The following is a 22,785-nucleotide window of genomic DNA, read 5'->3' as shown; positions in this document are numbered from 1 at the left end:
CATATTTATTTATTCCTTAACATACTAATTCCTTAAAAAAAAAAAAATACAATTAAATTAAAAGAAAAAAAATAAACATTTGAGGTTCAAGAACCTTCAAAAGAAAACTTTAAATGCAGATCAAAAAGACAGAAACACCACAAATGAGTTCATACGATTGTTTAATAGTCATAAAACACAAAGCTCTCCCACAGATACACATTCCCAAGATGCACTTCAAAACCACCTAATAAACATAAGATATCAAGCGTTTCCACTTCATGACTGGATTTAGAAAGAACGAAACATCTTTTACTGACGCAGAGTTACTCAAATCCTGCTCTTCTAAATTTTACACTCTAATATTCTGCCTACTGCTCACCACAGTATGAGCAAAACACACGTGACATCGGGTTACAGGAGACGCTGAGAACCACACGCATCTGTTGCAGTCACTGACCTACAGAACTCATTCTAGAACGGTTAAAGGGATTTGGGGTGCAACAAATGCTCAGACTGCATGCGAAATGCATCTTTGGATTTTAAAGTAAATTAAAATATGTTCACCCCCCCCCAACCGACCAACCACAAAATAAACACAATACTATCATTTACTCAACCTCATGTCATTCCAAACCTGTTGTCTCTATATAAAGACAAAAAATGTTTAGCAGAACTTCTAAGCTGCTTTTCTTTTTTTTTTTTCTCTACAAAATAATAGCATTCAGTGACCCAGAGCCAAATAAAATGACTGATTACACAGAAATAAACACTTTCATCATTAACTCACCTTCATTTCATTTCAATCCTGTATGATGTTTCTGTGAAACTAAATATTTTGAGAAATATTTGCGTCCGCACAATGGAAGTCGGTGGGGTTTGGAACATTAAACCGTTTACAGATCGGCAACATTATGAACGAGAATTATGAAATTTTTTTTTTTTTCCACTTTTTTTGGTCTTTCTGGCTGTGCAGTAATACAAATAAATTTCAAGAAGCCATATGATTGAATGGTGACGAAAACTGAACTTGCATTAAAACAGCTACAATTTTCAGTTCAGTTTTCAGATTATATACACCATCACGTAGTTTACTAATCTTTTTAACTACTGTTTGTTTTTGCATTTTCAGGCTTCAATTTAATTTTAAGGTTTTAGTCATTTTTATGTAGTCTTAAATATGTCTTCGTGCATGTGGCTTTACTACTCATTTATTGAAGTTTTTAAATGGTAACACGGTCACAAAGCCATCAAATGGCTTTAATAGGTTTGAAATATAGCGCACAATTGTTTATGCCATTTTTCGAGCTTGCCATGCATGGTCCCCATTCACTTTCATTGCACGGAAAACTGCAAGAACAAACACTTTCGAGAAAACGTCATACAGGACTGGAACGCCGTGAGAGCCAATAAAATGACTAAACTTAAAGTGGCCCTGTTACAGGTTATGAAAGGTCCGTGTTTTGGTTTTAGGAGTCCTAAACCTTTTAACGCTCCAAACGCAGCACCTAATAGCAAATAATGAATTGGCTTTTTTTTTTTCACAGGTCTGTGCCCGTAACAAGCGGGCAGACAACAAGAAACCATTTTCAATCATTCAGAGTCGACTCTTGAGAGACAATAACTTTGGCGCACTTTCAGATTTAAAACTTTTGCAGTATGTTTATTCACGCAGAGCTGTGCATGAAAGCTCATTTCGAAACACCGTAATAGGGGCACTTTAAAATTTGATGGATGATCTATGAACCATTCCTTTAAATTTAAAAACCAAAAACACCGACCACTAAAACCAATGAAGTGAGATGCCTGAGTATATCCATCTTAGTGATACAACCGAACTCATCTAAGAGGCTAATATCAGTTAGTTTTGAGGAGCACGAAACAGTATTCATTATTTTAAGGGATGTGGTAGGATGGTCGTTAAGTGTCTAAAAAATGCAGCATACATTTGATTTGATATGCCTGAGTAAGTCCAGAATAAATCTCAGCACTAGAAACACAAGTGATGGTGAAGACTTGACCCGAGACTAGGCTAACACACACACTGAGATGAGGACACACACGGATTACAGACTTGACATGATGCTCCTGCATCAGCGCAGGTAAATTACAGCCTTCAAAACACGTCACAGGAGGGTTTTCCGAGCAAAGACCAAGCCTAGATCTTGTCTAATCGGTTTCTCTGAACCAAGCTCAAACAGCGTCGAGGAAAACACCTAGTGTAGAGTTTAAGACACTAGTCATAGGTCCTGTAAGTCACATTATTGCTTGTGAGGAGTGCATAAATCACAAGTCAAGACATCAGAAGTAAAACAAACCCAGTTAAAAAGGAGATTTTGAGTTGGTTTTTTGCAAAAACTCCTGAAATGCAGTTGTGTCACACGTGGATATCGGTATATGGGCGATCAAACTAAGCAACCTGAAAAACAATCTGCATCATTTGTGATTCGTATTCATGTTAAATAAAAAAAAGGTGCATAAACTCTTGCATTCAATTGTGTAAAACATTCCTGTGTGAGGCTTTCACAAACAACTCAAATACAAATTCGACTCATGAATACCTATGACACCGAGTTTAGGTCAGATGAACAGGGCTTCGGTTATATTAGGAATCCTACAAAAAGGACAAAAGTAACTTAAATAAGCAAATGAAATGATATTAAAATTGTTTATTATGATATTTCTTCAACCGCAAGTAAAATCAAAGTCCATCAAGTTAACCACCTTGCATTTACAACACTATCCTTAAAGATAAAACTCTGCCAACATGCACAGAAACTAAAAACAACTCAAAGCGAATAATCGATTTAAATTAAACTTAAGAAAAAAAAAGTGCCAGAAAACCTGATCACTGATTAAAATCATCTTAAGGCCAGTTATTTCATTTAAAGAGAGACATATCTTGATAAAATACAGCCTCTCCAAACGGTTTCTTGTGGTTTTAACAGGTGTATAAATGAAACAGCATTTTGAAATGAAACTGAACAATGAGAAAGTGTCGTCGTGGCCAGCGAGTGATTCCTATATTAAATAGGGATACAAATTTCCTGACAGAAGCAACATGAAACAAACATTGAATGTTTTCTATGCATCTATGAGATATCGGGTCTGCATGTCTGATGCAGAACACAACTAAAATGTTGCAAGCGGCTCCGTAGTGGCCTTGCCTGCTTACACACACACACACACACACACACACACACACACACACGCACACACACACAACGGTGTTACTGGCTCCATATGTTTGGGTGTCTCTGACAATCCAATGATGCTGGTCACAGTTTGGCAGCCATGAAATTGATGTGAGGTTTGGTGAGAGGGAACAGCGGCAGACTCCTTTTGAACTCAGTCATATCCTGAACCAATGATGGCTGAAACACCACAAAATACACTCATTTTTACACTGCATTGCATTTTTGTAAGGTGTAACATTCCAGTGATGGCAAAACTTTCAGCATCAATACACCATCTTTTAATATGCGTTTAAACTTAGCATTTTTTAAAATGTTTTATGTCTTTAGTGTTGTTTTTGATAAAGAAGAAAAAAACCAAAAGAACTTTTTTTGTTTAAATATATATATATTTATATAATATTATATTATATATATATATATATATATATTATATATATATATATATAATATATATAAGTTTCATCGCAAACTGTACATATACACTGATGTAGTACCTGAGGAAGTGAAGGAGCAGGAGCGAGATTGACATCATTTTGAGCAGGAAACTCTCCAACCAGTGGACCTGCAGGAACACGGGAAAACAAAAATTATTAATGGACTGACTGAAGCAGCAGGGCACAATCAAAATGTCTCAACCTTATTTGTGTCAGTACTCACAGGAGTCCATCTCTCTAGACAGCACATGCACAGACACTTTGTGTCTTCTGGGGGCATCAATGGCCAACAAGTCCTGAGAGAACAGACATGATTAAACCCCATTTATTTAAATAAAAATTCAATTCCTCACGTTAAGCGTTTGCAAGGCTTCAAAAATTACTTATACGATCAACACCACATTGTAATATTAAATAAAATGTATTTTTACTAAAAAATGTTACCAAGCTCTTCATTACTTTTTTTCTATTAGAGGGACCAATTCGCACTATTAACTAGTTTGCTTACTAGCATGTCTCTTGAATTAACCTATTGGCCGTTTATGGCCATGCAGAACGTGTGCTTTTATACTCTACATCCCTAATTCTACCCAATATCTAAAAACTTAACACCTACCTATTAACAGAGTAAATTAGGAGTTTGAAGCAAAAGCTGTGACTTAATGGTTAGCAAGAACTGAACCTTAAAATAAATTTCCACCCAAACAGACAAAGTTTAAGCGTTTAACTGACAGCAATGGCGTCACTGAAATTTGCAAATGCCGTTGAGATTGGTCCTTTTTGCATGCATTTGCATACCGAATTGTGTATTTAACATGCATCTGCTTTTACAAAGCAAACACTGTGTACACAGTGTAGTGTGCAGACTCATGGAAAAGATGAGTTTTTGTAAAACCTTAAAATTTCCACTGGACCAAAGCCTAAATCCTAACTTTATTTCTCCGCGAGCATGGACATTTTCTAGTTATAATCTAGTTTCAGTTTGACAACATTCAGATCATTACCAACCCTGTAAAACTGCATAATGTGTTCCTTTGTCAGTGTCTTCAGGTAAGCCACTTCAATATTATCTAGATCAGACAAGAAAATGAAAAATCAACGATTTTAAAACTTCAAATACTTGCTAACATGAGTTCATTTCTACAGTTGATTGGCGACTCTCACCCCTGTCAAAGTTGTACTGTTGAGAGATGATTTCTCCCCAGTACTTGGCACATTCGGCCGCCAGCTTCTTAGGTTTGTCAAGGCGGCGAATAGCTAGTGCCTGAATGTGTTTCTGAAACGCTTCTTCTCCCATCTCATCCACACTTTTCTCCATCATCTTGAGGAAGGCCTCCACCCGAGACTCCAGGTAGTGAGGAGCTTTTTCAGACTGGATGATGAAACGCAGCCCCTGCACTCCATTGGCCCTGCGGGGACCGCTGAACACAATGTAACCTGCAAAGACGGGCACACAGAAATGTTCTTAAGAGCAGTGGGAGTGAACGTCTGAACAGAAATACTTGGTTCAATCATCACATTGATGGACAACAAGAGAGAAAACTATATTTTATAGACAACGGAGCATTTCTCCTGAGAGTTTGCATTACCCAGCTGTTCTTTGGTGCGTAGCGTGTTGAAGCATGGCTCAGAGATGATCTGACAGAAGAGCTCCAGCAGCATGTTCTCATGGGTGTTTTGCATGTCAGTCTGATAGTAAATCTCGATTCCACAGTTATTATGAACTTCATTCCTCTGCTGGTAAACATACCAACCACCTGATAACCATAGAGAACTGGACTTAAACACAAGAACCATGACAAACACACAAACACACACCACAGATTCAAGTTTAACACCATTTTAATAGTTTAATACCATCTTAAGTCAGTAAATGCGATGATGCATTAAATAGAAAAAAGTTGAAAATATCAATTGATCAATTAAATTCATTCATGCTTCTTCAGCATCAAATGTTCACATTAGAATGATCTCTGTAGGATCAAGTAACACTGAAATCTGGCATAGTCATGTGACGCAAAGCTGAATTTTCAATTTACAATCTATAAATCTAATCCAATAGAATTTAAAAAAATTTTGATATTTCACACTTCCATTTTGCTTTGTAGACCAAATAAATGCAGCCTTCAGCTACATCATTTTTACCATCCCCAAACTTTTGAACAGTGTATATTGTATGTAGGGCTGGGTGATTTTTCCCATTAATTCAATCTTAATGTTTTGCTACGATTATTCAAATTGTGGAATCACGGTTTTGGATAAATATTACAAAAATGTCAGAATCACCAGACGCACGTGATTGTGTGAATTGTGCCTCGCAATAAGCAACTCAAAGCACACTTGTGTTGAAAAAGATGCAAAGTGGACAGAGGAATAGAAAACCGTGAAAGACGATGGGAGTTGAACTTCTTAAAATGCGCTTTTAATGCATGACATGCTGCAACAGATGAAAATGCAACAGTCAAACGTGCCTGTTTAAAGAGAAAACTATGGAAAAGCAGCGAAACGAATGAAAGAACCTGCGAGAAATCACTACAGTATGTCTGATATTTAGTGCTTGCATCATTGTGACAGACTAAAAGCTGCTGTTCATTGTTTTGACATAACATTTATTATTAATAGTCCACTGGTTTTATCAGAAGTCAGAAAGAGCTTTATTCCAAGTATGTTTGTTCTAAGTATAACACAAAAAGAAAGTTTTGTTTCTCTATATTTTTTCTCAATGCATTATTTTATTTTCTGTTTAAGTTTGTACAGATATTTACAAGTGTGCAGTTTTTAAACTTACAATTTTTGGACTATATTTATAAAAAAAGACATAAATTTTCAATTGGAATTACATTAAAGTGGCTACAATGAAAATGCGTTTCTGAACAAAACTTGTACAGGATGTAGTTGTAGTTCAGGCATCTTTTCTGCAAAGATGTAAGTGTTGAAAGCTCCATTTGTGGTACACTTGGAATACATACATTTTTTAACTACAGGATTAATAAAGTATTTATTTGAATCATATTGCAGTTAAATTTAAGTTGACTAGTTGACACATACACGCGTGCAAAAAAATAATCGCCCAGCCCTATTTGTATATGTGGATATAGAACTTAAAATTGGAGAAAAGCCGAAGGAAAGACGTAGGTGTTTGTGGTACAAAGCACTTACCGTCAGGTACCTGCACTTCCCTGTAGCGAATAAGCTGACTCGGCAGGAGGGGTTTAGTGTGAGCGTGCTCAATGAGAGTGTCCTCCAACATCTGCATCATGCCCAGAGCAGACTAGAGACAACAGACAGTTAGACAGACTGCACTTCTCATATGACATAACTTAACATTAGATTGCTTTAAAGATGCGTCAACGTGTGAGTGAAGAGAATTCAAAAAGAGATTAGTCAAGCATGTACCAAAACATACAGTATGTCAGTATGGTTCATTTATTTTAACAAGAATAGTATGTCAAAAGGAAAAATGCATTTCATATAAACCTGTTTGGTGATGTTGCCATGCAGCAGGGCTTCAATGTGTAACCTTGACAACAGCTGCGGTATGAACGCCTTCAGACGAAGTAACGTCACATCTGAGAAACAGTGTCACAGCATGAACACGCATTCAGGAGACCACTTGCTTTAACAGAAGAACGAAAGAGCATTGTACCATCCAGAGCATCTCGGAGCTCGTCTTTGGTCCAGGCCACCTCAGTCATGAGCAGTCGCAGGTAATACATGGCATGCTGGTGAGGCTGCTCAGCGCGGAAGTTATTTAGAGACCTCATGTACTGAAAAAAAAAAAAAAAAGCTTCATTAGACCACATAGTTACAGAGCACATTTTCTCATGGACACCGATCAGAAAATACCAAATCTCTGACTAGCAACCATAAAACTACAGATATTTCTGCTAATGAAGCATTAAATTTTACCAACAGGAGAGAGAGAGAAAAAAAAAAAAAAAAACACATTAAGCTTTCAACTGCAGAAATACAGCTTGTAATTACCCTCAGAAAAGACATTTAAAATGTCCAAAGCTCATTAGTTACCTACAAAAAGCAGCTACAGAAATGTGAGGTATTACATATCTTTTTTAAAATTAATCTGCTAGTCATGTCTTCATTATCTAATGCATGTTTTAATATAGGGTGGCTGTAATAACTTCATTTATTTAAATAAATGCTGCTGCTTATATATGAGGCAGATCTACTAATTGTTTTTACTGGAGTGAAATGGAGATTTATCAAGCTGATTAATTGAACTTTCGTTTTTTGCCTGAATGAGAAGCTTTCATTTGAGCTTAGGATGTTAAAACATCTTTGAAGTGCTAAAATAAATTACAAGTAAATCCTTTCAGCATATATTTGGTCAAGAATTCTCGGTTATCTTAGAGTATTTGTCTCACCGCTTCCTTAATGATATCAAAGCGCTTCTCATCGATCTCAAAGGTGGCCATTTTCTCGATGATCTTCTTCAGCAGGATGTGCTGCTTGTCATTATAACCCTTGACTGACAGCTGACACACAAAGATACATTCAATGAGAAATAAGAACAGCTCATGCACAGACTTCTATTATTCTACATAATATTTGAAATCTGTTAATGCGTGACAAACAAATACACAAACACAGATACACAAATTCAGCAGAGATGCAGTTACTGCAGAACAGACTGAAGTTACATTTTAAAAAGGTTTCCTCTTCGGACAACCGTCAATGCAGTGTATTTAGATTGTGAGGAATGTGTGTGTGCAAGCAGTAAGGAGTAAGTGAATCACAGCAGGTTACGAATAGCCCAGCTTTGCCACGTCATCCCAATATCAGTCAGCCTGTTTACACCTGCTATTAACAACCATCTTGGCTGATCCCACCCTGTGATGGGGAAGCTCCTTTAAGGCAAGAAAGCACAAGTAATAGTAAGTTCTAGTTATTTACCTTTAAAAATGTTTTTTCACCCTGCTACAGAGCTAAAATAAATAAAATTCTTACTTCAACAGCACTTGCAAACGTCATACTTTTGTTCCTATCTATATTCTGAAGACTTTTTACCTTTTCACTCAAACCTGGCTTTGTTCAAATTTATATTCTGTAAATGTATATCAATGCATAATTAGATAATACTTAATTTTACATATTTAAACATCGTTTGCAATTCATCTGACAAAAATAGATATGCTTCAAGAAACCAATCTACTATACAACGAATAAGTCGATTTTGCGATTAGAGCAATATTTATCTGGCACAACAAAAATCTAGTATGGTGTTCAGTTAGGGTAACCACATAAACACTTAGACATCTAATTAGACTGATGGGATTCCTGTGAACAGCAGTGAACATTAAGACTTCCATCCAGACTAGTCCAAAAGTGCAAGGTTAGTTGATTAGATTGACAGTGCCAACTCAACCAACACAAACTTGCCAAACATGCCAACGTTAAACACTGCTTTAAAATACAGACCAAAAGACGTGGGGAAAAAAAATGGCTTTTATATATATATATATATATATATATATATATATATATATATATATATATATATATATATATATATATATATATATATATATATATATATATATATATATAAAAAGTAAGGGTCACTGGGTGTCATTTTAATACAAAAAAGGGGGTGGTGTGGGCTACAGCAGAGGAAATTAACTCCATTTCCTCTTTTGTCCCACAAATTTCTCAAATACAAGGACATTTAAATATAGCAGCACAAGTCTTTCTTGGTTCTGTTCTTTTGGGCATGTATCTTTAAAAATCAGCTAAACCCAACACGTAATACAAGAACCCTTAATAATCCAGCAGACTGGTCAGACAGATGTTAAAAAGGTATAACATCCCATTACTCTGCAGAAAGCAGCAAAATAGACAAAACAGACAAGAGACCCTGCACACTCATAAGCCTCAAGCTCTGCCCTTCACCTGATGCCCGACCCCTTTCAAAAAGGGGGGAGGGGCCAATTACCATACTTACAAGGATGGCATTCATTCCTGAGGCTATGCCATAGACCAACCCTGCCAGGCGGGCTGCATATGTATACTCTCTCAAATCATCCTTCAACAACCTGAGAAACAGGTAAGTCATGTTGCAATGCAGTGGGTCTGCATATAGGTAGCGACTAATAGGATGGGAAAGAAAAGTAGGGGAAAAAACAAAAAAAGAACAAATGGAGTGATTTGCATGAAAGGGACATGACAAGACAAAGGGAAACTGGTTGAGAAGGACCACAGACAGAGTATGAATATGCAGCCTCAGCCCAGGCACGACAATATAAAGCTAGTCTACTTCTACTTACGGAAAAACAATGCTTAAAAAAAAAAAATTATAATTATATAGGCCACAAACAAAGCTACATCTGGGATTACAACCGCAAGGACAGCAACCACTGGTAGTCATTTGTTTGTGTGATGTTGGACTGTTGTCCTCACAGGAGGAGCATGTGGGGGAAACGGTGGCATGGGGGAATTTTAGGATACTTACATACATCCCATAGACGGTATTTTGAAGGTCATAGTTCAGGCCTGCTAGCTCGGCTGCATATGCATACTCGTTCAGGGAATCCTTGAGCAGCTCAAGGTACAAATACGCCATATTACAATGCAACGGGTCCACATACGCAAACGGGCTGTGGAAAAAGAATGCATGAGATAAACCCTGTCAATTCTAATTTTAGTACGTAGGGTCGATTTCTGGATTTAAAAAAATAAATAAAAATGTGTCTCTTAAAGAGAGTAGTAAATGGGGAATTTTACATAATTAGAAAAAAAAAGGCAGTTTTTCTATAACTTTAAAATGAGCTTAGTTGATCTGGGGGAGAAAAAAAAAATTAGCTGAATGTCATGATTGAACAATACTTATACAGCATTTATTAAAGTTGTTTTAACAATCTTTACTTTAACATTTAAGATTGCAATAAGGTTCATTAATTTCAGCATTTACCAATGCATTACTTAAAATTACACATTGCGTTTTTTTTTTTTGATGCACTGAACAATGAACATTTTTTACTAACTAACAATAGTATAATAGGTTGATAAACATTCATGTTAGTTAATACATTAATGTATTAATGACACCTTATTGTCAAGTGTTACAAACCAAATTGTATTTTCATGTACATTAATGAATAACTATCATATGTTATGCAAATTAAAAAGATAAATCACTATTATGTACAGTTTTTATGCTGAACATACCTGAAAAACTCAAAGTTTAAACAAGCCTTGGGTAGGAAAAACTTGTCATCCTGCTTGAACCAAACTTTGCTCATTGCGGTGTCCTAAAAAGAAAAAGGGGAGGAAAAAAAAAAAAAAAAAAAAAGGAAAAGGCAATGTTTGAGAAACAGACCAAATTACTCCTTGAGTAAAATTATACAAAATGTATTCAAGCACAACACCTTTATCAAAGTAGGGACAGATGGGGAATCCTTTTCTAGAGGATAAATCTCAAATTTTGTCGGGATGAATTCGTTCTTCATTGGCAGTTTAAACTTTCCATTAAGGTCTGCATTTTGCCATTTCTGAAACAAAAGGAAACAAATGGTATACGGTGTTAAAATCAGTCTGCTAGTGTGGAGTTTAAAAGAAAGCACCAACAAAACAGACATTTTCCTGCTCAGCACAAAACTAGTCCCCTTTGATCAAACATACAATGCTCATAATACATGCATTCTCTTTATACCCTTTTAGTTACCTGTCCAGACCATTTAACAGTAGTCTAAATTCTGAATGGAAATGAAGATAAGGTTTTTGTGAACACCTTTGATTTATTCTTTTCGGTTGAAACAAAACAAAATTTGTCTCACCTTAATAGCATCATCAGTAATAGCTTCCTGTTTATACTGTGTGCCGTACCACTCCTCAGTGCGGTCTGTCTGACCTTCAAATGATTTAGAGACAACAGCAACCCTAAAAAGAAAAGAATTGTAAGAACATGTCAGACACAGCATGACAGTCCATTTCACAACTCCTCCCTTGGAGAAAAGGGGCCACGCAATTTCGCTTTTATCAGATCTTAGCCTCAGTAAATAGATTGATGTAATGACCATTATTCCCAATCTAAGGTTCAAGTTTCCCGGAGCTTCTCAATCTGCTGTGCAGGCTTTAGATCAATGCACCATTTCTGGACAATTTAGACCAGATCAATAGAGAACTTTTGGAACAATGACATGCTATTTTGGACTCCCCTGCATCAATCAATTACACAAGAGCCCAGAATAGGTTCTGTCTAAAAACCTGAACACTCTTTCCAGAATTAGTATATAGCGATTTCAGACCATTCACCCACCAACTGAAGCTTACTGCACACAAATGGCAAGCGCCTTCTCAACCAGTCAAGGTTTAATTTAATTGGTGCTACAAATTCCAGCAATGAGCACAGATTTTTATTCAATTCCACTGGATAATAAGGAAGTGTTGTTTACAAGGTACTGGGTTTCTACCGTGCACATTTCTGAGGGAGAACTACTTTGTGGATTTGGCAGCGTTCATGAAAAAACAGGATACAAGTCAAAAAGTCAATTTAAAATCTGATAATCTCGTTGCTAAATGTCACAACAACTCCACTCGGTCATTTTAAATGCGGTACGGATCAACTCAACTGTCCAAGTTGGCAGTTCTTTACCAGAAAAGGCTAGATCAGATTTTCACAGATAGCCAGAAGTCTGGCTATGTGAGACTTTGGTCATCTAGTGTTGCAGAGCTTTTAGCAAGGTCAGTAGTGTAGCCAAGCAAAACAAGAGAAGATTTGACAAACGGTAAATTACCAGATCTGAAGGCAAAATCTGAATAGTTTGATAAATATTAAATACAAATTGAAATGCAACAACCCTACTAGTTCTTCCACTCAAGAGAGGAAATTGAATTGGAAAGCCTCTGTCACACTGAAAATCTGAAATGATTCATTTCAAAACACAGCATCCATAGATCCAGCCCCCTACGCTAAACTAATCTCATCCTGAGGGGACACTGAATATCTTTCAGATGAAACATTTCATCAGGGTTAACAACAGTTTATTAAAAGGGATTAGCAATTTGAACATACCCTGAACCACCACCAATATTTAAAAAGAAAAAAAAATTGTTGCATCTCCTTCGGAAAAACAAATCAAATCGCTTTCTGTAACCATTAATGAGGTTTTTAAGACCTTACTACTGAAATTTTGGACTACTTTTGCAAACTGCTCCAGGTCATTCAGATTTGAAGGATGCCTTTTCCCAACCGCTGTATTTCAGAGTGTTTTGGGTCATTGTCCTGATGGAAGACCCATGAAGGACTGTTCAAATGGTGGATAATAAACCCCAAATAAATAAATTTTCAAGCTGATTTGCAGAAACAGGCTTACACTATCAGTCACCATCTGAATGAAAAGGGACATTATGGTAGTAGACCCAGGAGGACAGCATTGCTTACACAAAAAGCTTAACCCACAAGACTGGAATTTGTCAAAACCACAACTGGGAGAATGTACTAAAGGACAGATGAGACCTTGATGATGATGCCTTGACTGTGTGAATGGTATCATGAAATCCAATAATTGCCAAAGTATTTTAGGGTGCATCGTAGGGGTCAATGTCAGAACATTGAGTCTCCACAAAATGTGACTTTAAAATGTTGGTCCTTCCACGTTCAGGGAAGTTAGCTATAGTGCCAAGAGCTGTAAACCTCTTGATATTGCGCACAATGGACACAGGAACATTGAGATCTCTGTATATGGACTTGTAGCCTTGAGATGGTCCATATTTTCCCCCCAGTTCTCTCAAATTAACAGGCAACATTTTATACTTGCAGGCAACCTCAAACAACACAAAAAGGTGTAGACATTAATAGAATCAACAACAACAACTGCCGAGTCCTTCTAGAGTACATGATTTTTTTTGATAAGCAAAATGTTTACTGTGTAAATCAGCCTTCCTTCAGACATTGTAACTGACGCACCCTTAAAATTAGCGCATCGTTAACTTTTTTGCACCAAAAGCAAATCTGTGAATCTTACCACTCCTAACACGCGCGCACACACACACACACACACACACACGTTACAAAAGTGTAAGACCACTTTTGTATGTTCTCACCTGACATTCTCTGGTCTTAGTTTATCAAGCACCATCTCGATCAAATCTGGCCTGAACTCCTCCAGCAAGTATTCAGCAGCCAAGACTTCCTCCAGCGGATAGTACTGACACAGAGAAATGAGCATTACATTTAGAAATATTATATTTTACCCTCAAAGAATCAAATTTTCCTCCATAGCCTTTCGAAAGCTTTTTATTCAAATGTATAGTGTATTGAATGTATTTTACTGCATCAAAATTAAGGCTCCACTCAACCTTACATTTTTACACGTTGGCCGATTTTTTAAAACCACCAAAAGTCCAAAAAAAAAAAAAAAAAAAAAAAAAAAAAAAAAAAAAAAAAAAAAAAAAACCTTTGTGTAGAAAAATGGTAAATTATCTTTAATTTCTTTAATTCCCAAGCCATGTTACACAATACTGATCAATAAGTATATTAATGCATATTGTTCTAAACATTTTTTCTGAAGTAGACAGAATGCAGCTATATGCAGTACACACACAAAATAAATTAAAATTAACCACTGGCTATGATCTCCAGCACCCCGATGACACCATCAACTGTAACCATGGTGACAAATTTTAAAGACTTTCATGAGAGACACCTACATGCAATAATCCAGCCACTTTAGACGTGTATCCACGAGGACGTTCCTTATCCTTAAATCGGAAAGCCACAGTGTTCAAGTCCTGCAAAAAGTGTAGAGACAAATCAGAGATGTCCTAACCACCTAGCCTCATCATCAATAGCACTGTGACAATTTACCTGGTGCTTATAGGTTTTGAACAACAGTTTAATATATTCACAAACCCCAGTCTATTCCATGATTTGATTTGGAGTACAGCTCTAATTTTGATTTAAATCTCCTAAATTTTGCAGACTTGCATGACAAATCTTTTCACGTTTTCTGAAGCATATTCATACCTTACACTCTTGAAAGACCCACTCTTGAGGGCCCTCTGTCCGCAGCTTCTGAACATACTGGAACATGTGGAAGATGATATCCTCGACATGCACTGGAGAAAAAGGATATATAAATTCAAGCTAGCAAAAAAAAAAAAAAAAAAAAAACAGGCCAGCACCAAAACACAAAACACTCCAAGTCCTTACACAGCCCCTCTTCTGTCAAGTCCACATTAATAATGAAGAACATAAATCCTCTGGCTCCTTCTTTCTGGCCTCCGACTAGAGTGTTAACCCATCCTGAGAAGAGAGAGTGCATCCGTGGACACAATGCATGGTTGAGATCTAAAATATCTGAATTCTTATATTTAACCTTTAAATCTTAGTCACAGATTAGCTTTAAAATTTTCCCATTTTATAATTGGCAATGCAAAGAAAAAGCTACCGTTCCTGACAAACCCTCACCTTTAGCTTTGAGCTCAGAAAGAAGACTCCCTGGACCCTCATGTCCAATCAGATGGCCTAGATAATGACCTGGATTTGACTTGTAGTACTTCTGCAGGTCTGGGATAGGGAAGGTCACATACAAGTTTCTAATGTCCTTGATGGGCACCACTTTATAAAATTGCTGTGGGGAAAAAAAAAAAAAAAATTGGTAAGTGAATGAGTAGCAGAGAACAATCCTTAAAGAATTCAAAATCATGTTGCATACTTGCATTTAATGCAGTAGAATTAGTCATTCACAACTTAATGGTCACCAACTGTTTTACACTACTGCTTGGTTTCAGTAAGAGATTAATGGTTTTGCAAAAATGCATTAATTGATTTTAAAAAGCAGTAAAAACATTTATAATTTTATTACATTTCAATTGCTGTTTTTTTTAACATTTTAGTCAAAGTATCCTCAAATGTTAAGCAACATTCAGTAATAGCAATAAGAAATGTTTGAGTGTAAATTTACCACATGATTTCTAAAAAGGATGATGTAACAGAAGACTGGGTTAAAAAAACAACAAAAAGCATTAAAAAAAATCGTACTATAAATAGAAACTGTTCTTACAATAATATTTCACAATAACACCATTTTACTGTATTTTTATTCAATAAATGCATGTTTGTTTAGAGGAAAACCCTCCTTTGAAAAACATTAAATCTTACTGACCTCAAAGTTCTGATGAAGCATGTCCATTAGACCATTTCTAACAAGAAGCATGTTTAAAATGTAAGGAGAAAGACAAATGCCTGGATTTTAGACCTTACCCTCAGGTGTTCTTCCTGGAAAGGGTGTGATGGGAATTCTGGGAGAGGGACATTCTTGTTCTCAACCTCTCCAAAAAGCTTTACAACCATAGATGTCAAATCATCCAGTGACTCTGGAGAGGGGAGAGAAAAATAAATATAGATATATAGCGTATTAAATTCAAACTGAAACCTTTATATCTGCATCCTTCACAACACATACTAGGCTCTGCAAAAACAAATTATCAATCATTCAGCAGAATGACAAACAAGATCAAAACCTAAGTGAGAAATCATCTTGGCAGTGAATGGACCTCACAGATCACCGTTTACTGTTAGCTACATTTAAATATGAATATCTGAGCCTGTTTGTTGAGGATTTCTGCATTTACTTTTTAACAGGATGTACAGGAAACGCTTGCAGATTGAAAAGTGGAGATGTTCTTAATCCACTAGCAAATGTAAAACATAAGAAATCAATAAATGGGTTGGTTTAAGTGGTCGATGACTGACCTCTGCCCAGCACACACAACCCCATAAGGTTAGAGGAATAATAAGTGGAGTGAAACTTGAGCAGCTCCTCACGGATATCAATGCCCTGTTGAGATGGCCTTGTCTCAAGGGTTAACTTATTGCCTTAGAGAGAAAAGTCAAAAAACAAAATTAATGGATAATAACAACAACACTTAAATTCACAGAGCTAACAGTTGGGTACAGAACTGCCAGAATTAAACAGTGATGAAGAAACACTGGGGAAAAAATTATCATTGTGTCATGCAAATAACAGTTAAGAATAATGCTGCACAAAAGGAAAAAAAAAAAAATTAAAGCCCTGTTGGAGAGCACTTTTGAATGCACGTCTGTTTTTCTCTAAAATGGTGCTTGGTGTAAAGGACAGAACAACATCACTTCAAGTGCAAGCAAAAACTTTAAATAACTCAAGGCCGCCACCATCTGGCTATTCTGGGCAGAGATAAATCTTAAAATAAATAAATAAATAAATAAATAAATATATTAGGCTAAATTGATCTACACATTATCCTCTAGCTTTCTACTGTTCTTCACTGAGGAAGTGGTATTGATAACGTAAGGTGTTCCATGATGGAAAAAGGCAAGTTTCAAAAGATCTTAGGTCTGAAAACAGATATAATAGGAAAGTATTCACATGAATGAGATCAAATCATGCGTGAAGAATTTCCATACCAGTGCCAAACTTGCTAAAAGGATGTTTAGGGTTCCCAGTGGCTTTCTCCAATTGAAACAGCCTCCATGCGTCATTCATGAGATTCTTCTCATGTTCTGAATCCACTGCGTTCACCTCTCGGTCCTTACAGCTCTCATCAAACAGTGGACAGAGAAAGAACTGGGCAAATCTATGAGACAAGGCCAGTCAAACAACATTTAATGCTTTTTTAGTTAAACTTTGTTTAAACAATCAATGTCGGCCTACAGCTGCAGAACAGTACTCGTTCCTGTTAAAAAGTCCTTTGCATAAATGAAATCTGAAATTAAAAACATGCAAATTGACACAAAGAGCAACTGCCATGCAAATTAAATGTACACAATGAAAGTAAAACTGCTTCAAGTGACGTAGTGGTCTTTACTGTTTACTATAAATAAGCACCTAAAATATGGTATGGGTATAACATATTTCAAATAAAACATCCTTCGAGTTACCATAACCAATCTATTATGGACATTAAAAAGGACAAATGAATCCATTGAGTCAAAGGATTGTGAATTGCAAAACATGTAATGCAGTTTGCAAAAGTAACTTTTTATTGCACCGTTAGCAATAAAGTTTTTGCTACAGAACACATTTACATATACATCTGCTGACCAATTGAAATTTTAAAGAGGTAGGTGCAGGTGTGCTTTAAGAAATCCAATTCGATACATGTCCAACTGATTTCCAAAGGTCACTAATGTCTGATCGCCTCAGCTTTTCCAACACCCTCAAAATGCACCCTACACATTCCTACCTGCTAAACAATCGCTAAGAGCTTTCTGAAGTGTCCAGTCTAATATGTTTGAAAAATTGAGTCATGACCCAGTTTTTGGAGATTAATCATGAATCATTCAAATGTTTCAATGAGCAGGTGGTGTTCTGGGTCACAGAAGCAGATGGGCTCTGGGGGAAACTCTTCTCTCTATATCCCAGCAACCCGATTCCTCCTGGACATGTAACTCCACACCGAAAGGAATTGTGACACCTGAAGGTCTAAACCCTGTTCACCTTTTTATAAAAGTTCAAACAGTGTACACGTCACTCTTCAGCATCTAAAACAGACCGGCATTCCAGATGGCTTTTTAATAATTCACCAATTGCTCTTTTTTTGGATTCATTTACCTGTCCAAAGCCCCTTGTAGATGCTCATGGGATACATCAAAGTAGTAATTGGTGTGCTCTCCACTAGTGAAGGCATTGGAGCTGCCGGCGTGCTCACTCAAGAACTGGCTGTACTCGTTCTCTTTGGGGTACTTCTTGGTTCCCAGAAACAGCATGTGCTCACAGAAGTGGGCCAGTCCTGAAATGTTCTCGGGATCTGACAAAGAACCTGCAGGATAGTAAAAAGAGAAGAAAAGCAGATTAAGAAGTGCAAGAAAATACTGATAGCTTGCACTCTAACACAAAAAGACTGCTTGACAAACTTGAACATCGAGCTGACGTCACTGGATGATGACAGGTTCAGGCATATTCAAGATCCTCAAGCTTAAATCCTGCGTTATACAGACGTCTGCCACAGTACTAAAGACATTAGAACACTTAAACTACCTCTACCGTAATATTAGTCAGCCAGAGATGTCTCCAAGTCTTTGAAACAAAACTACAGCACTTAAGGACCACTTTTCTGCAGAGTTTAGCTCCAACCTTGATCTAACCTTCTAGTGGTCCTGAAGGAAATGCTTGCTCAAAAGTTACTCAAATTAATTGGACAAGTTATATTAGAATAAGTATTACGCCTCAAACTCATTATATATATATATATATATATATATATATATATATATATATATATGAGAGAGACAAATGTACACTGAAATAATTATTTAAATTTGTTTTAAGTAATATCATTGTGTCACTGTTTAAATAACTAAATCAATTTGCCAAGGTGGTCATTTTTAGATTTGAAAACAAATTGGACGTGTTCAGCATTAACAAAGCCTTGGAAAAGAAAACAACCTCAAATTCAAATGTGATTCTTTGTCCCTTAACGTGTGATGGAGTATTAAAGAAAAGCAATGCTTTCTAAAAAGCAATCTAATCAACATCTCTACTTACAATTTCATTCAACTTTTTTTTAACTCCTTAAATCAAGTGATTGGGTTGCTGAAAGCTGCACTTTTGACTATCAGTTGGTTCAGAAACAAAATTATTAAAAACTCTCGTGGGCTTTGAGTTTTCCCTCTGCAACAAAAGACAAAACCAGGACAAGGGCAGACGCCAAGGTCTGGACTATTAAAAGTTGCTTTTCGTGAAGTGGAAAGCTATTCCGTTAAAACAGTTATCGATGGCCAATATGGAAAATGTCCTTCAGGTTAGTAATAAACAGCCTGCATTAAAATAGAAGGGATCAGAAAGCACCAAGTAGAGAGATGTATGCAAAATAGAACAATAAAAAAATAAATAAAACTTTGTTTACCTATGTGTACATCCAGTGCGGCGGATGATTTGTCAGTGGTGGGGTCACTGATGAGAACGGCTTTCAGCCCATTAGTAAACTCAAGTCCTCGATACTCTCGTTTGTCTTCTGGAGAACGAATGATATCGCTCACTACCCTCTTTACAGCTGGATCACTCATTCTGACAGAGTCGAAACACGTCTGAATAAACAAAAAGCAAAGTTTAGAGGCCAGGCATTATCATACGAACCCTTAACGAGTGAGCTTCCTGTAAGGAGAAATTTCTAAATTGCAAACACTCCATGTCAAGCGCATTTCACAATCAGTCGGACATACAGAAACCATTTAGATTGTTTGAAATGTCATTTAAACATTTAGAGAATAGACATTTAGAATGTGAAATGTCATTTAGTTTTAGCTTAAAATGTTACACTTTCGTTAAAATTAGGCTTAGCTCATTGAATTAGTTTGAAAGTAATACCTTAGACTAACTGAACTTTAAGTGCCAATTAAGTCTATTAGCTTACTTGAAATTTAAGTGCAAGTTTAGTCTCAAGTAACTGAAATTACTAATTTAGCCGCATTAGTGGTTTAGCTCAAGTGCAAGTTTAGTCTCAGTTTAAGATCAATTCTGTCTTGGTTACAGTATACATTTAGACTGTTCGGTTTAAAAGTAAATTGAGATTAGGTTTTACAGTACGTTACGTTACTTTAGATTTAGTGATTTTGTTATGCGTATGTTAAGTTTAAATCTAACTTATCTTTTAACAGTCTTAGTCGGCTTTAGCGTCTAGGTGGGGCGTTAAGTTTTAAACTTAGTTATATAAAAAACGACGAGAAATAATAGACGAATAATAAAAAAAAGAAAGATTTTTAGAATTTTAACTAAAAATATGCTGAAACATCACGAAATATTGTGTCACGGGCTAAAGCTATCGCGCGCGACAGCAACACACGAGCCCGACACCAGCTAACCGGGCCGCTGCTAAACGAACAAAAAAACCACACACATATCTGACACTTACCTAATAGCTCGAATGAAAACAGTGGATAATATCATAAAACCGGAAGATAAAGCGCTGTAGAGGTCCACCGGCTAACACATTTCTGCATACTTCAGCGCTGGATAACAAAACTCTGCCGAAGACGTCAGGACGCCATGATTACTGCAGACAAAACCAATCAATCTCAGATCAACCGCGGGCCGCTTTAACTCGCCGTTGATTAATTTTCATTTAATATGAGATATTAACCATTACATATGCGCATACACGCACGTGGAACATATATAGTTATCAAAAAATGTTTGAAATACTCATTTGTTTCCCTGAAGCGGTTGGAATTGCTTAGTCACGCCTTGCCGACGATGGACGTTACGAAACAGGCCACACCCACGTCCAGGTTTAGCAGCAAGCACTTTGAGTATTTAAAAAGACCTCTGATTTAAGCGTCCAGCTGTCCGCCTGTTTCTCTCTTTCTCTTTCTGGGCATCTATTTATTCATTTTTTGTAATAGGGCAGACATGATGCAAACATCAAGATTAGTTTAAGCGTATAATATGTTAAAGTGAAAGTCTCAGTTTTCATATTCTTTTTTTTTTTAATCGTAATTTTACTCACGGATCGTTTAAGTTGAAAATTGGTTTGACAAACACATGTACTGTCAACTATAAAAGCCAACGACAACGACTTGAGTGTGTCACTGTCAAAACAACCTCAGACAAAAACAATAACACATCACTTCTATGGAAAAACTGCAATTTACTTCTACCAAAAAGGAAAAAAAACAAACATAAGTTTAAGATACATTCCAGGTTTACATTTATGCTATTTTGGTGTATCTGGAAAATTTAGAGATGTAGAGAGAGTTAGAGGACAATATATTATACAAAAATATAAACATAATCATATAAGAATAAAATTAAGTATACAAAAGGGCGGTTATTGAATTGCTAAACCTAACTGAATATTAATTTCATCCGCTTGTTTTTGCTTGTTTTGTTCAAGTAGGCCACACGACCAACAAATTACACTAAATGTCCGGTAAGATCTAAATTAGCAATAAGTAGCTGAGATCATGATTTATTCTTAAACAAATTCTGGATTCAAAATTTGCTGTCTTTCACTCTACAATAATAACTGGAAGAAAAAAAATCCAGTTTGACCCGTGACAAATACGCAAAGAAACGTGTCACGGAGGGTCCTGCCAGCTGACCGGGAGATTTGCGGAGCTAGAATAAAATGACAGTTATTCAAAATCTCAATCTGTGGCGATCGTACGTATAGATGTCTTGTTTTCAAAACAAAAAATAAATCGCTACAACAACCGTTCATTCATTAAAGCCCTGACGTTTCAACAGAAACCCTAAAACGCCGACCACGTTTGTGGTTTAACAATCATCCCTGTGAATCTTCCGCTTCGCGCTCGTCCTGTAGGTGGCTCGCCGTGATCGTATAGTGGTTAGTACTCTGCGTTGTGGCCGCAGCAACCCCGGTTCGAATCCGGGTCACGGCAGGTTTTTTTTTTTTTGCGTGCGCGGTAAGATTCCGAGTTCATTATCACGTGTATTTAAACAGCCACACCAAGACGGACACAGAATGAATCTAAAATAGCCGTGACCCGTTAATAAGACTGACCCGTCTTAACGTCGACGTAGCCACGCTGACGTCCTGACGTCGAACACCGATGCGTGCTATTTAGATCATTTCCACTAGGTGGCGATGTTACTGTTGTTAAGACTGTGAATCACACACACCCTTGATATGTGCTGAGCAAACTGAGAATGTAGGATTGCCAGATTACCAACTGAGATAGGTGTTTATTTAATAAAAGCTGAAACACTTTTAGTCAAAAATAAGAAGACAACCTACTCATGAAATGATCTCAGTCTGATCATTTTGATTGCAGGAAAAATCTGAAATTGCAAATGAAATTGGATGAGTTACACTTATCAAAGGCTAGGGGTGCTTATATAAGATCAAGGGAAAAAAAGAACTCAATTCTGCATATTTTTAAGCTTGAAAAACAACACATTACCCTCTCAACAATTGAGCAACTATGTGTTGACGGCAAAATCCCCTGGGTGTGATGGATTTATAAATTATTTGCTGATGAATTTACTCTCTTATTAACTCAGGTTATATAACACTTTCTAAAAGATTGTTTGAATGCTGTTATAGATGAAACTCAGTATGGATTCATGAGGGACAACGCATAATGAATAATATTAGATTAGTTTTAGATTTACTGGATTATAGTGATTTGCTAGAACATAATAGTTTCATTGTGTTCCTGGATTTAATAAAGCGTTCTACAATTTTTAAATTACATTTTTAATTTTTTTTTAAATTTA

The 22,785-nt window shown here is 36.5% G+C and overlaps 1 protein-coding gene and 1 non-coding gene across 3 annotated transcripts; one reads left to right on the top strand and one right to left on the bottom strand.

Moving 5' to 3' along the window:
- Positions 1 to 144: 144 nt before the first annotated feature.
- Positions 145 to 20,904, bottom strand: ide (insulin-degrading enzyme). 2 transcript variants are annotated; one of them, XM_043255671.1, is made up of 26 exons: positions 20,749 to 20,904; positions 20,459 to 20,599; positions 19,454 to 19,634; positions 18,160 to 18,367; positions 17,013 to 17,182; positions 16,323 to 16,445; positions 15,831 to 15,943; positions 15,036 to 15,198; positions 14,778 to 14,870; positions 14,592 to 14,683; positions 14,276 to 14,356; positions 13,670 to 13,773; positions 11,401 to 11,503; positions 10,993 to 11,115; positions 10,793 to 10,875; positions 10,077 to 10,221; positions 7,993 to 8,103; positions 7,257 to 7,377; positions 7,088 to 7,179; positions 6,770 to 6,881; positions 5,200 to 5,367; positions 4,775 to 5,047; positions 4,619 to 4,680; positions 3,834 to 3,906; positions 3,671 to 3,738; positions 145 to 3,353 (listed from the first exon to the last, which is right to left on the bottom strand). In XM_043255671.1, the coding sequence occupies exons 3-26, from the start codon at positions 19,611 to 19,613 to the stop codon at positions 3,258 to 3,260; spliced, it is 2,937 nt and encodes a 978-aa protein (XP_043111606.1). In that variant the 5' UTR covers positions 19,614 to 19,634; positions 20,459 to 20,599; positions 20,749 to 20,904; the 3' UTR covers positions 145 to 3,257. The 2 variants fall into 2 exon arrangements, with proteins under 2 accessions (XP_043111606.1, XP_043111605.1); XM_043255670.1 differs by lacking the exons at positions 10,077 to 10,221; positions 20,749 to 20,904 and adding an exon at positions 9,570 to 9,714 and having other exon boundaries at positions 20,459 to 20,734.
- Positions 20,905 to 21,875: 971 nt separating this feature from the next.
- On the top strand, positions 21,876 to 21,947 carry trnah-gug. The gene has a single exon. It is a non-coding gene; the product is annotated as a tRNA-His (tRNA).
- Positions 21,948 to 22,785: the final 838 nt, after the last annotated feature.

This window comes from Puntigrus tetrazona, chromosome 13 (genome assembly GCF_018831695.1).
Source record: "Puntigrus tetrazona isolate hp1 chromosome 13, ASM1883169v1, whole genome shotgun sequence".
Classification (NCBI taxonomy): Eukaryota; Metazoa; Chordata; class Actinopteri; order Cypriniformes; family Cyprinidae; genus Puntigrus; species Puntigrus tetrazona.
The sequence above is the reverse complement of the archived record's forward strand: the minus strand, read 5'-3'. Positions and strand labels throughout refer to the sequence as shown.

What these genes read in the sequence shown, in the direction of transcription:
- ide (XM_043255671.1), bottom strand. Translation starts at nt 19,613, where the DNA reads ATGAGTGATCCAGCTGTAAAGAGGGTAGTGAGCGATATCATTCGTTCT. An exon ending in CTGTCCCTACTTTGATAAAG is followed by an intron (nt 10,876 to 10,992) that starts GTGTTGTGCTTG and finishes TTTTCTTTTTAG; the next exon opens with GACACCGCAATGAGCAAAGT. An exon ending in TTGATATCATTAAGGAAGCG is followed by an intron (nt 7,378 to 7,992) that starts GTGAGACAAATA and finishes TTTTTTTTTCAG; the next exon opens with TACATGAGGTCTCTAAATAA.